We start from the raw sequence: 14,507 nt of genomic DNA, 5'->3' as shown, positions 1-14,507 counted from the left end.
ACACTTTGTGTCAGTATTTTTCTTCGTGTGTCTTCAACACCAATGAGCAACATGACATAAACGTGAATCAATAACTCAAATTCTTCAACATGATCAAAAATATCTTCAACTCTGAATGTTAGGTATTTTTAGAAAAAAAATCCCAACAACTGTGTAAAGATCCTCACAAAAGTCATCTTCTTCTCTCAATATTCCACATATATATCTTCATATTTTGACCTAATTATCTTTTCATAATAACAAAATCCTACAAATATGGAAACAAGAGTTTATTATGAATAAGACTCTATTCAAATATAAGATATTATATCTTAAAAATAAATATCAAAATTAGATTAGATCAACCAAGTTTAGAAATAAATCTTATTATTAGATCAAATTAAATTAGTCTAGAAATACAATATTCTTATTTTTTTATTTTAAATAAATAATAAAGATTAATTAGGAAAAGAATATTCCTTTCAGACATAGTTTTGAAAATTGTTTCCTTAAAAGATCATCATGTTTCTGATCATGAACAAAATATTCATTGTCCCAATAATTGTAAGTTTAATTACTTAACTTAAAAAATTCTCCCAGAACATGGTAGGACATTTTTTTTTTAAACAAATTATAGTGTATACTATTAATGTAGCTAGCTGCTGCGATATATCGTCGACCACTGTAATCACTCAATCAAGGCATGAATAGGCCAATGATTTTTCCTCCTCCAACTCCTCTGCGGACTCGTCTATCTTCTTCCTCGAAAATTCATCTATATTCAGACCTACAAATGCCCAAATGTTTTCTTCATCTCAAAAATGTTTCCACAATCTTGGTTTTTCGACATATATATAGTTGTTAGGTTCGAACAATCTGGTGAAATTTAATTTGGGTGATAGTCGATAGAGATCGATGTCTGAACCGTATTTTCTTCTTTAGATAATCAACTCTTATTTACTGTTAAAACTAACTTGATTAGTCAGTTGGAAGGGCAAAACTAACCTTGCAAGATATAAACCATTCTCCTTTGTGACAGGTAACCGGGAAATAACAAATCAATCCCGGTGGTATACCATACGAGTCATCGATCAGAACTAACTCCCATTGATACCCAAGTGCTCTATATACACACAAAATTATAAATAAAATGAAAACATGAATATTCCGTTTTGTCTTTGATTAATTTTCATTTTTAGAAAAATATGATGCTTTATTTTTCGAGAGATATATAAAAACTAAATATTTGTTTGATTGAACACATTTTTGTGAAAAAGAAAGATTTTGACTGTCAAATAACTAAACAAACACATTGATATGTTTAGCTAATATAGTGACCATGCAATGATAATAATAACAAAAAATATGTACACGACAATATATATATTGTGTAAAGAATTTATTCGTTACAAATAAAAATATTAAATGCTGTGAAAATTGTTTCGTTGTGTTAAATTAAGAAAAAGAAGCAATATTTCTAAATAACTTGGATTAGACCTTATGCGTTCCAAGAGCCTAGATCCTGATATGATCACTGTTAGGACCAATGAATCCAGATATTTCCACACTGATATGATATTGTCCATTTTGGGTTTTTAACCCTCATGGTTTTACTTATGGATCCACCAAAAGGCCTCATACCAATGGAGATATCATTCCATCTTTATCAACCCATGATCTTTCTCTAGATCTTTCAATGTAGGACTTTGGTTGTATCCCATCAATCACATTGCAGCGCTGACAACAGACAGTGCGCTAGAAAGCTTACGAGCTTTGATAATGGCTGAACCACGTTGTTGCACCGTGGTAATAAACTCTTGATTTAACCTAAACAAATAATTTCACAACTGCATTAAAAACATATTAACTCAAATTAATTTTGGTGGTTTACCATTGATCATCAGCAATGAGGTCTCTATCGGGCTTGTGTCAATTTGCTGTGTTAACAGTTAATTACTTTGAAAAGCGGCATCTAATAATTAATTTCATTTTTACCCCTCTCAAGTCTCAACGCCCTGCGGCCGGTTCAATATCAAGCATGTGTATGATCACAGGCTGATCGAGGCCTAGCTTGCTCCTCTTGCTATCATGGGAACAAGAGCATAGCCTAGCTTTTAGCATTTAATTTGGTATCTAATTCATGCAAATTACAGTGAAATTAAATTACGTAGTTATAAGATTAAGATGCAGATAATTGTATAAGATTATCTGGAGACCGTTTCTTAATCTTATAAATTTACGTAGTTATAAGATGGACTTCCATCAACTGCAAAATGGAGTGAAATTACGTAGTTATAAGATTAAGAATCGGTCTCCAGATATTCTATTTTACTATTCTGCAACATTTCATTGGGTATCTAATTCATGCAAATTATAAATAGCATATTTAAATAAATTATTAAAATTTATTTTACCATCAGATTTGCAGGTATAAAATAGAACATAAATTGATCAATTAAAAAAAAGAGATTTCAAAATTAATATTAAAAAATTTCAAATCTTTGTAAATTAAAAAGTGATTATTTCTCAAAATCGAATGTGGATGAAGGGCTACTTAGAGAAGTTGAAGAATAATTGATTCCAGCTAGATCTTTGAGTAGTACTTCTGTAATTTTAATGTATGACTGTATGTATTGTTAATATTTATTATTTTCATAATAAATAAAGGCAAAAATTTGTGTGAGACGGTTTCACAGGTCGAATTTGTGAGACGGATCTTTTATTTGGGTCATCCATGAAAAAGTATAATTTTTTATGCTTAGAGTATTACTTTTTATTGTGAATATGGGTAGGGTTGACCCATCTCACAGATTAGTATCCTTGAGACGGTCTCACATGAGACTCACTCATAAATAAATGGCGCCGTCACTATTAATTGCCTGATTTTAATTTCAATTTGGCACATACGCACATAGTATTAAACTACTTGGTATCAATAGGTTACTAGTTGATTTTAAGTACTTTGTTCTCCCGTGAAATTGTCTTACGGATCTATATTTATGGAATAGGTCGATTCAATCTATATTTTTGAAAAGTAATAATTTTTACATAAAAAATAATATTTTTCATTGAGTTGTGTCAGAATTGAAATATGTATCTCAATTTTGACGATGAGATGATTTCACAAAAAAATTTGTGTGTTGCCTTAATTGCTAATCTAGTGTTTTTTTTTTGGGGGTTATTCTATAGTATATTGAAAATGTTTCTTTCCTTATATCAACATCATTAGATTACGTGAGTCTCATGTTTTTTTTTAAAATTAACAAAAAAATTGATGATCAAAAGGCTAAAATTTGACTAGATCGAAAAAATATTGGAGACGTAACATAAAATAATCATTTTTTTCTGGGTAATCTAGCTATATGTCCGGGCTTGGGTAAGGGAAGGGACGACCTTCTCCCTTGATTCATCCTTCCCAATGCCTTTTTCATGTTTGTTCCTGTTTCCGGACTAGTAAATGTCGTTCCGATATAACCCTAAAACATGAAGATTTAGTTTTTGAAGAAATTCCATTTTGTTTGATGATTTGTCGATTTTGATCTTTAGTCAAAATTATTCGATAAGTTAAAAACGAAAAAGTAGAGGGACAAATCTGTTAAATAAAATATTTATGCATTTTATTATTGTATGTAAAACTTATACAACATTTAAATATGCGATAAAATCCGAAACCGAAATCCATTAACAGGGATAATGCCCATTTTCGTCCTTTTCGTTAACCGCTTTTCCCATTTCAGTCCCTCGTGATTTTTGACTGCTTAATTAATCCTTCATGTTTTCAAAATATTCCCGAATTGGTCCCTACCGTTATCCTGACGTTAAGGTTAACGTTGACTTGTGAAAAACGGTAAATATTAGCGACGGTTTTTCAAAAGCCGTCGCTAATTAGCGTCGCTACTATTTCCATAAAATAAATTTTAAGTTTTTTTTAAAAAATTATTAAAATTAATTTTTTTTATTTTATGGAAATATTAAACCGTCGCTAATTAGCGACGGCGTTTTAAACACCGTCGCTATTAGCGACGGTCTGTTAAACACCGTCGCTAAATAGCGACGCTGTTTTAACGCGTCGCTAATTAGCGACGGTTTAATATTTTCATAAAATAAAAAAATTTAATTTTAATAATTTTTTAAAAAAAAACTTAGAATCGGACTATGCTAACAATATTAATGATCTTAACTAACACTTAAAAATTTACAAAAAAATTAAAGCAAAAAAGTTTACCTTTTCAAATTAAACAATTTAACTTTTAAATAAGTAAATTTATAAACCCACATATATATACATGTAAGGATTAAACAATTTAACTTTTAAATAAGTAAATTTATTTATTAATATAAATATTAAAAATAATTTCAAACTGAATATGTTATATATGTCAATTAATTATTGGTTCAAAGAAATTAATAAAAAATCACATGTTATAGTTAAGTACAAAATTTATAAAATTCTATTAAAAAAATCTACAAAAGTCTATAAAAGTCTTGCAAAAAAATCTACATAAATCCACATAAATCTGTTTATAAATCTGTGAGATTCCATAAAAGTCAATAAAAATTTATCAAATCCATAAAAGTCTATCATTTAAAAAAGTCATTAAAAGTCATCAAAACTCTGAATTGAATACACCCCACTTAAAATTTTTCTCTCTTACACGATTTTGATTTCGACTTAGGTTAAACTTTTTCACTTTAATTTTTTGTAAATTTTTAAGTGTTAGTTAAGATCATTAATATTGTTAGCATAGTCCGATTCTAAGTTTTTTTTTTACATTATTAAATTTTTTTTTATTTTATGAAAATATAAACCGTCGCTAATTAGCGACGAAGTTTTGAAAACCCGTCGCTAATTAGCGACGGTTTTATAAAACCGTCGCTAATGTCAAGTCAAACCGTCGCTAATGTCAAGTCAACGTTAGCCTTAACGACAGGATAACGGTAGGGACCAATTCGAGAATATTTTGAAGACATGAAGGATTAATTAATCAGTCAAAAATCATGAAGGACTGAAATGAGAAAAGCGGTTAACGAAAAGGACGAAAATAGGTATTATCCCCCATTAACATGACTAATCCAAACCAAAAAACAACGTTTTTATATCCGAAAGTACAAACACGCTGCGTACTCTAAATGGGAAGGGCTGAATCAAGAAACAAACTTTGAATTCGAACGTTGGATAACAACAAAAACCCAGAAATCGCAGCAGAATCGAGAGAAAAATGCGAAGCCATAACGCTGCTTTGCTTCTGAGGGGCTGTTTCTGGCCCAGTTATGGATACAGACGCCTTAGTTCACTTCCCAGCAATCCCCTTATCGATGATCACGCCAATGACATAGTAAGCTTTCACTCATTATTTGCTGCGTTCAACCCTCTATCTCTTTCTTTGACCCTGCTCGATTTGGTTGTCTTGAATTTGCTTTCAGGTGCTTGTTGAAGCCAAAGCTAGTTCAAGAACGGCAATTCTCAATAGACCCACTTCGCTCAATGCTCTTAATATATCTATGGTCAGTTTTTGATCGTCTGCTGTTTGTGTTTTTGATGCTTTGGTTTTTGGGTTGTTGAGATTTGTGTTTCCTTTGCTGGCGTTAACTTTTTTTTTCTCTATCGAACTGGCGAAATTTGGGAATTCTATCTGATGGCGGCGGGTTGTTACTTTTTCGGCGTTTGTTCAAATGCTTGCTTGAGGTCCCATGTACAAGAGTTTTTCTTTTATCTGATAGGAATGTTGAGGTCGCTCTATTAAGAATATGATTAAATTGTGAACAAAAGCAAAGTCGTAAATTTCTGTGAGGTGACAGAACTAAAAATTAAAATGCTTGTAATATATGGAGGTGAAATTCCGCAACTTTTGGGTAATTGTTGTTTGCTACGATTGTTTTTGATGAATGTTTTAAGGTTAAATAAATCTTGTGATGTTGTTTGAATTTAATTTGATATGTGGTAGTGTGGCAGTTTTAGATTTGGTGTTTCATCTTTCATCGATGGGAACTGCTATGATTTATGCGTTGATTCCAGTTGTGAAAAAGAGAGTCGTGTGGCTCCATTCTTACGTTTATCGGGATATTACATGATCAAGGTTGAGCTATATTGTTTCTTTACTCGTTTCCGGTGCATGGTAAAATCAAGCACGATTCAGCATTGCATTTAAGTTTTATGATGCAATATCTGAGACATAAAGTCTGTACCGATTAACATAGGTATCCAGGCTTCATAAGCTTTACAAAAGTTGGGAAGACAACCCTGACATTGGGTTTGTCGCCTCAAAGGTACACCTCCTTTCAAGTGTACAAGTTCTTGGCTTTTTAGAAGTCACTTTCTTTTCCTCTGTTTTGTGCTTATTAAAGAATTGTAGGCTTACATTTGTTTTTTTACTCTTATAAATAACTCCAAGGTGGTTTAAAATTTTTGAAGGGTAGAGGCAGGGCGTTTTGTGCTGGTGGAGATATTGTTTCGCTCTATAATTTGATACAAAAAGGTACTCCTCTCTCCACACACATGCGCGCGAACATCTGTTTGTTTTGGCATCTATTGATCTAGATTGCTAAATATAAAAAAAATGAACTTAACAAATGGAAATAGAAAAACCGATTGTGGTAGTCGCGTCGTGGTTTACCACCGATAAGGAGGGCGCTTGACGAGATGGAACGGTTCCTGAAATTATTGAACAAAGCCATACATTTATGGGCCTGTGGCCAAGAGCTCAGTCATGGCAACACTGATAAATTCATCCTGAAAACAGGGAACGTTGGGTAGAGGAAAGGTGTGTGTAGAAATAATGTTAATAGTTATAAGAAGACAGGAAACTTTGTTTCATGTTGGCGGCATTTTCACTTTATCTCTTTTTAGTAATCTACACACTTAAGTGGCAATGTGTTGTTCTATAATTGCCATTCATTATTTGTAGACTATTCTTTTGTCCTTTAGCTTGCTTTATGAACTAGCAGCTACCACGGCGAATTGGGGATGTAGGACAAGACCCTATAGAAATTAATAAAGTTCAGCCCTGTATATATAGTGTCCAGCTTAATATGACCCCTGACAAAAGAAGGAATAAAACTTAGATATTTTACACGATCTTTATTCACTTTCTTGCTTATGTATGAACATTTAGTTTTGGGATGTTGCTACAGTACCCATTTGGGTATCATATCCTTGCCAAGTTACAAAATAATTGACAATACGTAAAACATGTGGGTGCGAACAATTGCTATTGGCATCTGTAAAGATCATTCAATGCTGCATTAATCTCCTTGATTGCAAAATTAACCGATTCACTACTTTTATCTTCTTAGTTGTATATTAGACCGATTCCATGCGAACTTGTAAAATTAGTTCACTGCAGCCACTTTCAGTTTCCTGCATATTCAGAGTCCTTGATTTGGATTGAAGGGCACATAGACAGAAATTTCCACTGTAGTTATATTCATAACAAGGAAAGTTGTTGGGAAAGATGCTAAAAAATCCTCATATTGTATGCGGAGTCCACTTCAGGATGTATGCGGAGGCCACATAGACTGATATTTCCACTCTAGTTATAATTCATAACAAGGAAAGTTGTTGGGAAAGATACTAAAAAATCCTCATATTGTGTGTGGAGGCCACTTCAGGATGAAGCAATCATTTTTGGGCTTCATACTGCGTCGTGGAAATTCTTTGTTAGAAAATAGTGAGATTTTTCTTCATGAATCACGATATAAGAAATATGACGATGACCCCTTTATTTTCACTGTTCTAAGTTTTTTTATTTTTATTTTATTTTTTTTTATTTTTTTGTAAAATTAGCTATAAGTTCTAATCCCGCTCATACAGGGAATCTGGACGAGTGCAAAGAATTCTTCTCGAAGGCATATGGTTTTATATACTTTCTTGGTACTTACTTGAAGCCACATGTGAGTATATTTGATTTGCGTCTTCATTGTTATGTATTTGTTGTGTACTAGTCAATGCTGCACGGACAGGTCATCATTTGTCTTCCTAAAATATATGTAATAATTTAGCTTGAATTTCAAATTTTCAGAGTGCAACTAACTATATTTTCCTCTTCAACGCGATTATTTTTTGTGCAACCCTTTCCCAATTTTCTCTTTACTCTTGTTGTGCAATCTTTTGAGGTGGCATAGGAAAAGCAAATGGATTTTGGACAATGTTGGCTCTGTGTGCTTGTTCTATTTCTGTATCCTTGGAGTTTATCTCTTAATAAGCAGCATTTGGACATGTGTTATTTTCTCTTTGAATTAAGGTTTGCTTACAAATAAAAAAGATGTTTCCGTATAACAAAAAAACCTAATTTCCCCATGCATGAACATAAATTACACAGTGTTTCCATATTAACTGAATATAAATTGTGTCTGTGGGTGCTGCATTGTTTACTCTGTCTGGTTTGTATTGAATTTACACTAATTTACTAAATTCCATGCAGGTTGCTATTTTGAATGGGATTACCATGGGTGGTGGAGCTGGAATTTCGATTCCTGGCACGTTCCAACTTGCAACCGATAGAACTGTATGATAAAGACACAGTACTGAATAACTTCTAATTCTTCTCTTTGGTGTGATTCGTTAAGAGAGATCTGTTTTTATGGGCAATTGGTTTTGTACTTTGGGCAATTATTTAACTATCTGTGTATATCTTAGTTTTAGGGGTGATCGAATGTAGCTCCGACATATTTTTGCTAGAATTTCTTATGGACGAATGATGGAATGAAGCTGAAACTGCTAATTAGGTATGAAAGTCTTGAGAGATAAAACATAGCAGAGAAATTCAACATCATCCTTATGAAGAGATGTTTCTTGTATTGAAATAATGGTGTTCTAGAATTTATTGTTTGGTAACTACAAAATTTAATTCAAATCACGGTACACTGCAATGTGAGTATTCTTACTGCCTTCATCGGCTATCTTTATAATAATGGAAGAAGGGGCCTTTAAAATATGCATGCTGTCGAGAAAAATGTATTTTCTGCTGTCATTTTGGTATTCACTGGGAATTTTGCAACACAATATGCTTGTAGCTTTTACTCATCTTCAAAAAGTTGTACTCCATTTGACCACCCAATACTTGCAGATTTTTTCCACTCCTGAAACGCTAATTGGTTTCCATCCAGATGCTGGAGCATCCTTTTACCTCTCCCATTTACCTGGCTATTTGGGTAATTCTTAAACTCTTATTTGTTTCAACAGCATTCATCATGGTTTTTTTTAATGTGATCACTGACCTTTAGTAGTCCACTGTTAGCTTGTTGAGATAGATGCAAATCGTCCATTTTATTGTTTTCGATCTTCTACCAGTCAATTGCAAGTTTTTGTAGGATGATGTTTTTTAATTTACAAATTTACTGATTTTATGTATGATAATCGAAAGAACATTGTGTCGGCCAGTTCTTGTTTCTAAATTGAATAAATGGCACATAATGGGCTACCGGTGGTTGGCTGATCTCACATTTCCTTTCTTCTTCTCTATTATTCGTTTGCAAGTTTATATCTTTGCTTGTATGGATGGGAATGTGCAGGATAAATGGCGCACATAAATGGGAATGAGAACAAGAATAATCTTTGCTTGTTCTCATTCCCATTTGATCAATGCGTCAACTGATCAGGCAGCTGATTGAGCCTCTGTATCTTTATGTTATCCGTTTACAGGAGATTACCTGGCTCTGACAGGAGAGAAACTTACCGGAGCGGAAGTGGCATCTTGTGGGCTTGCTACTCACTATTCACTTTTCACAGTCGGTCCCACTTATTTTCTTTTTAAAATTCGATATTTGTAATCTTTTTATTTCCCACTGGATTTAATGCAATTAAATTGTATTGCTTATCATTCTCTATCCTTGCAGAAACTTCCTTTAATTGAAGAACAACTTGGAAACTTGGTAACAGATTGTCCCTCTATCCTTGAAAGTTTTTTAGAAAATCACAGGGATCCCGTTCATCTAGATCAAACAAGTGTAATTCACAGGTATTTGTTTCTTGCAAGTCCTAGTTAGATTCCTGGTGACGAAGAGTGTTATTTTGAGACGCAGAGTAAGCAAGATCTCTTTTCTTGATGGCATGTCATGCCATGTCTTCACTTTGGTGGCTCTTTAAAAACCAATTAAGTTCATGACACTTCACCAGGATGGATCACTAGTCGTAGCATCTATTTCAGCTTGTCATTTACCCAGCCAATAATAAAACCGATTCGGTTTGGTGATATGACCATTTGGGTTATTTCGTAGTATTCCTTCGTACTCTTTTACCACGTGTCATAGTGCAATTGACTGACTTGTGAGAACTCCGACTGACTTCTCTGGTTTATAATATTCTGCATGCCTTGCATGAAGATAAATTTTTAAAAGTTGGGAAGACATGAACACAGTTTATAACTGAAAATCATTCTGATTCAAACAACAAATATTTTTTTCTTTCAATGTTTACGTGTTGAAGCTCGATTAATTCCATGAACACCACTTCAATTAAGCTTATCACTGATAATATTCTGCTGACTGTTGAGTATTACTTTAATTCCGGTGGGAAAGGGTGCCAAAACACTGTGCTGAGATATGCAATCCTAGCTCTAGATTCATCTTTTTATTGCCATCGATTTCCCCATTACTCAATTTCTGCTCTTCAACGGTTGTTCTTTAGGATTGAAACTGTCGACAGATGTTTCAGCCACGACACAGTCGAAGAAATAATTGACTCATTGGTGAGCCTAAGTAAATCTAACTTTGGAAAGGAGTTTTAAACTTGCTCATGCATAAATTTATCATGCAGTATTTCCTGCAACTCTTAAGCTATAAATTTTTCTAGAAAAAAGAGGCTGCCAAAACAAATGATGCATGGTATGTTTCAACTTTGAATAAACTTAAAGAAACTGCGCCATTGAGCTTGAAGGTTTCCTTAAGATCCGTAAGTCCCTTCCATTGTTTTACTTGTTTTCTTTCCAATCGACTTTTCTCATTATTTAAATCAATGGCTGGTCCAGATACGTGAAGGTCGATTTCAAACTCTTGACCAGTGTCTTATTCGTGAGTATAGAATGTCCATACAAGGAATCACGGGGCAGATAAGCCGTGACTTCTGCGAGGTACTATGTTTAATAGATTGCAGTTTCTGTTTCATTAGCCGCAAACATTTCTGGTCTTCGTCAAGTTCCCATTTTCCTTCCTAGGGTGTTCGGGCAAAGCTAATTGACAAAGATTTTGCACCGAAGGTAAACTGGTTATATATAACTCGGTTGGCATAATTTTTCATACGAAACTTTTTGGTTTGATAAACAAGAACTGCATTTCCTCCTGTGACATGTGATTTGTCTCTAAAAATTGCAGTGGGATCCTCCAAGCTTGGAGCATGTATCACAAGACATGGTTGACCAATACTTTTCTCCAATTTCTGCTCTTGAGCCTGAACTTGAGCTACCCACCGAGCAAAGAGAAGCATTTTTATGAGATAGATACTGGGAAAGTACATAAACTCTAGTTTTCTTATCAGCTAAATTATAATCAAGATAATTTTGGAGATCCAAAATTCTTCAGAACCACACAAGTCATGTAATAAGACATATGAAGAACTGAGCACGTTGTGCAATTATTTTTAACTTAATTTGCCAAAGTTTGCGTTTAAGTTGAACCAGATTTAATATACTTGGTAATCTTTCGCATATATACTTGAAATTAAAGGTGCCTGTGCTTTAATATTATTCTATTAGATTTAAGAGTGACCGTCTCACGGATCATAATATGTGAGACCGATCAACCTCACACATATTCACAACAAAAAATAATACTCTTGATATAAAAAATAATAGTTTTTCATGGATGACCCAAATAAGAGTTCGTCTCACAAATATGATCCGTGAGACCATCTCACATAAGTTTTTGTCTAGATTTTGAATCAAAGTTGTTACATTCAAATTGGATATATCAGACAAAATATATATATATAAGTATTACTTTTTATGCTAAGTGTATTATTTTTTATTGTGAATATAGGAAGGGTTGATGATATTTATGTATATAAAGATATGATTGAATCGTAATTTAATAATCAATAAACCATGATATGTCAGTCAGATTAATATACGGAAGCAAGAAGAGTGAGCTTATGTTCATATCCATTCTTTTTCTTATCCCCTAAAGTTCTCAATCATGGTAGGAGGTTTCGTGTCCGACCCCGAGAACTCGAACTCTTTGGCGCCGATCATCCGGGAAACCTCCGAAAAAGGCGCACTCGAAGCTGTTGTTCCCAGTAATGGTGATTGTGTTTTCGGGCCTGTTCCTTCACGAGACGAGGTTCGAAAGGCGATTTCTGATCTCCAGAGGTGAGTGGCTGTGATGGTAGTCAATTTTCTGGGAATTTCTTCTTGTTTTGTAATCAAAATATGTGTATTTGGTCTAAATGAAATTTCATTCTAGTTATGCACCCCCTATTCATGTAAACAAGGTTTGTTGGGTTTTTTGAAAACAAATCTTCTTGTTTTGTTGGGTTTTTTGAAAATAGATTTCAGATTTTTATCCTAATTTCGAGGTGATCGACCATCATCCACAACAGCTGGGTCAACCCCTACTGACCATCAGAAGGGGGTGGAAGCTTGCAAGTGGGGACTGTTCTGTGTGGTGACACGTGTTAATGAATGAATTTTTCTTGTCTCTATATTTCTTAGATGTTTTTTACTCTGAAAAGACCAAGACTTTGACAAAAAAACGTGGTTTGCAGAATAGACTATTCCACGAAATATTTTTATGTGATGCATGAGTGTAAGTCCTTGGTTTTTTAAGATCATGATATTGATTTTTAAGTCTCTTCCTAGGGTCTGAATCTTGCCTTTCATTGCATGCATGATGTATATATCATATCATGATTTGCTTAGGTTTGTGAAAGCCCATTCTGCTTCTAAATCAGAGCTTGATGGGGTTCAGCAACTGCTGTATCGTCTCGATCAGACTAATATGCTGCAGTCTCCTGGATATGCAAAATTTCATGATGCTTTCTCTACCATGGAAACAGAGCCTGCTTTTCAGGTATCATCATGTTTTCAATCTATGAAAGTATATAGAATGCATAGTTGACAGCCATTGAACGATCATGGTTTCAAGTTGGCGTGGTTTTATTTTAAAATTGTCGGTGTCATAACCGAAAAAATGAACTTTGAGACGCATATTTCTTCTTTGTACATGTTTTTCCTTTTCACTGGATATGTTTGGATTTTCTATTTGAATGGGAAATATCATTTTTCATGTTTGCCTATGAAGAAAAGCGTGAAGTGAATCATTTCTATGCTAGCAGATTATGACTCCATTCATTTTTTTTTTTCATTTTGTGACATCTGAAGTAATTTTAAAATGTGAGAAGGGTGAGATTGGTTTTGCATAGAGGGAAAATGTGATAGAAATTTCTTTCAAGTCTCCTTTGAATCTTGGATTCAAAATAGCTTTATTCGCTGTTACTGAAAGAACTAATTTCTTGGATAGAACACGGTTGCCTCCATTTCATCTGATAAAAGCTGTTTGGGAGGCCATACAGAGTAACAAAGCGGTCCAAGATTTACAAGGCTCAATTTTTGCAGGTTTTACATTTGAACTAAATTGTTCGTATAATACGTATTTTGCTTTCTTTTGTTAATTGACCTCAATTTTATTCTAATCCTAATAGATAATAAATGTTATGACGCAAGCTATTTTGGATTTAATCAAGATCAACTAGACACCAACCATTCAAGAGGACACTTAACATATATGTGACCTTTGTTATTTGGATTCTCTTGTTTCTTTTGTCTACATTATGCAACGTGGTACCCAGGATCTGTATCCTCATCATGTTCAAAGCCTCAACTACAGAGCAGTTGAATATCTTCCTCGTTGTCCATTTGAAATTATTGGTGCTAAAAGTCATTTTGCCCTGTATTTGACTTGAAGGATTTGATTAATGGATATCAAAGCACTTAAATGTTAGAGGTTTGAAATTAGTGGACCAAGCTCCATCAGAATTTGGTTTTATCTAAATAAGCGGACTGTGGTTATATGAAGATTTAGGTTATTGAACTCTCGGCATCTCTATCCATGCAGCAAAAAAAGAGAGACTTTTGAATTGCAGTGAAGAAGAACCAGACATAATGGCCCTTATCATAAGGTGGATCCTGAAGTTCACAAGGTCAAAGCTTTTGGAATTGGCCGAAAGCTTTGGATTGCTGGTGAATGAGATGATCCAGTCCTCTCCCAAGGATAAACCCACATCAGAGCTTGACCATCTTTTGGAAGAGAAAGTTCGTTCGTCATTGCTACTCTCTGTCATTATCATGCTGATTGCTGTCATCAGCCGAAGCTAAGGCTTGTGTATCTCACAATGAAAGAATGCCCCAAAAATCTCCAATATGGTGTTAGCTGATGCACTTGTTTATGAAGTACCAACAATAAATGTTAAGTTGTTTTCATCTCTCAGTGTATGCCCGTTCAGAACTTGTAAGTTGTAACCTGTATGCTACTATTTGACTTACCCTTCTTCCATAAGATCGGACCCAAAGTTCCTTCTTTGCCTTTCAATTTATTCTTGT

The 14,507-nt window shown here is 33.9% G+C and overlaps 2 protein-coding genes across 5 annotated transcripts; both read left to right on the top strand.

The window, feature by feature from the left end:
• The first annotated feature begins 5,041 nt into the window (after positions 1-5,041).
• On the top strand, positions 5,042-11,643 carry LOC140809115 (3-hydroxyisobutyryl-CoA hydrolase-like protein 1, mitochondrial). Of its 3 annotated transcripts, none has more exons than XM_073166598.1 (15): positions 5,042-5,315; positions 5,404-5,484; positions 5,933-6,056; positions 6,178-6,246; positions 6,392-6,455; positions 7,790-7,869; positions 8,400-8,483; positions 9,045-9,129; positions 9,620-9,705; positions 9,814-9,935; positions 10,604-10,664; positions 10,769-10,867; positions 10,944-11,045; positions 11,130-11,171; positions 11,287-11,643. In XM_073166598.1, the coding sequence occupies exons 2-15, from the start codon at positions 5,465-5,467 to the stop codon at positions 11,404-11,406; spliced, it is 1,158 nt and encodes a 385-aa protein (XP_073022699.1). In that variant the 5' UTR covers positions 5,042-5,315; positions 5,404-5,464; the 3' UTR covers positions 11,407-11,643. The 3 variants fall into 3 exon arrangements, with proteins under 3 accessions (XP_073022699.1, XP_073022700.1, XP_073022698.1); XM_073166599.1 differs by having other exon boundaries at positions 5,996-6,056; positions 11,287-11,641; XM_073166597.1 differs by lacking the exon at positions 5,933-6,056 and having other exon boundaries at positions 11,287-11,634.
• Positions 11,644-11,998: 355 nt separating this feature from the next.
• LOC140809685 (uncharacterized) lies at positions 11,999-14,496 on the top strand. Of its 2 annotated transcripts, XM_073167386.1 has the most exons (4): positions 11,999-12,278; positions 12,828-12,978; positions 13,429-13,523; positions 14,023-14,496. In XM_073167386.1, the coding sequence occupies exons 2-4, from the start codon at positions 12,866-12,868 to the stop codon at positions 14,280-14,282; spliced, it is 468 nt and encodes a 155-aa protein (XP_073023487.1). In that variant the 5' UTR covers positions 11,999-12,278; positions 12,828-12,865; the 3' UTR covers positions 14,283-14,496. The 2 variants fall into 2 exon arrangements, with proteins under 2 accessions (XP_073023487.1, XP_073023488.1); XM_073167387.1 differs by lacking the exon at positions 14,023-14,496 and having other exon boundaries at positions 12,001-12,278.
• The last annotated feature ends 11 nt before the right edge of the window (positions 14,497-14,507 follow it).

The sequence above is a fragment of the Primulina eburnea genome, chromosome 13, assembly GCF_022965805.1.
Source record: "Primulina eburnea isolate SZY01 chromosome 13, ASM2296580v1, whole genome shotgun sequence".
In the NCBI taxonomy this organism is placed as follows: Eukaryota; Viridiplantae; Streptophyta; class Magnoliopsida; order Lamiales; family Gesneriaceae; genus Primulina; species Primulina eburnea.
The sequence above is the reverse complement of the archived record's forward strand: the minus strand, read 5'-3'. Positions and strand labels throughout refer to the sequence as shown.

Excerpts from the sequence above, each read along its gene's own strand:
- LOC140809115 (XM_073166597.1), top strand. The coding sequence starts at position 5,199 with ATGCGAAGCCATAACGCTGCTTTGCTTCTGAGGGGCTGTTTCTGGCCC. Across the intron at positions 5,485-6,177 it reads ATGCTCTTAATATATCTATG|GTATCCAGGCTTCATAAGCT; the intron begins GTCAGTTTTTGA and ends CGATTAACATAG. Across the intron at positions 11,046-11,129 it reads TAAGCCGTGACTTCTGCGAG|GGTGTTCGGGCAAAGCTAAT; the intron begins GTACTATGTTTA and ends TTTCCTTCCTAG.
- LOC140809685 (XM_073167386.1), top strand. The coding sequence starts at position 12,866 with ATGGGGTTCAGCAACTGCTGTATCGTCTCGATCAGACTAATATGCTGC. Across the intron at positions 12,979-13,428 it reads AAACAGAGCCTGCTTTTCAG|AACACGGTTGCCTCCATTTC; the intron begins GTATCATCATGT and ends TTTCTTGGATAG. Across the intron at positions 13,524-14,022 it reads ACAAGGCTCAATTTTTGCAG|CAAAAAAAGAGAGACTTTTG; the intron begins GTTTTACATTTG and ends CTATCCATGCAG.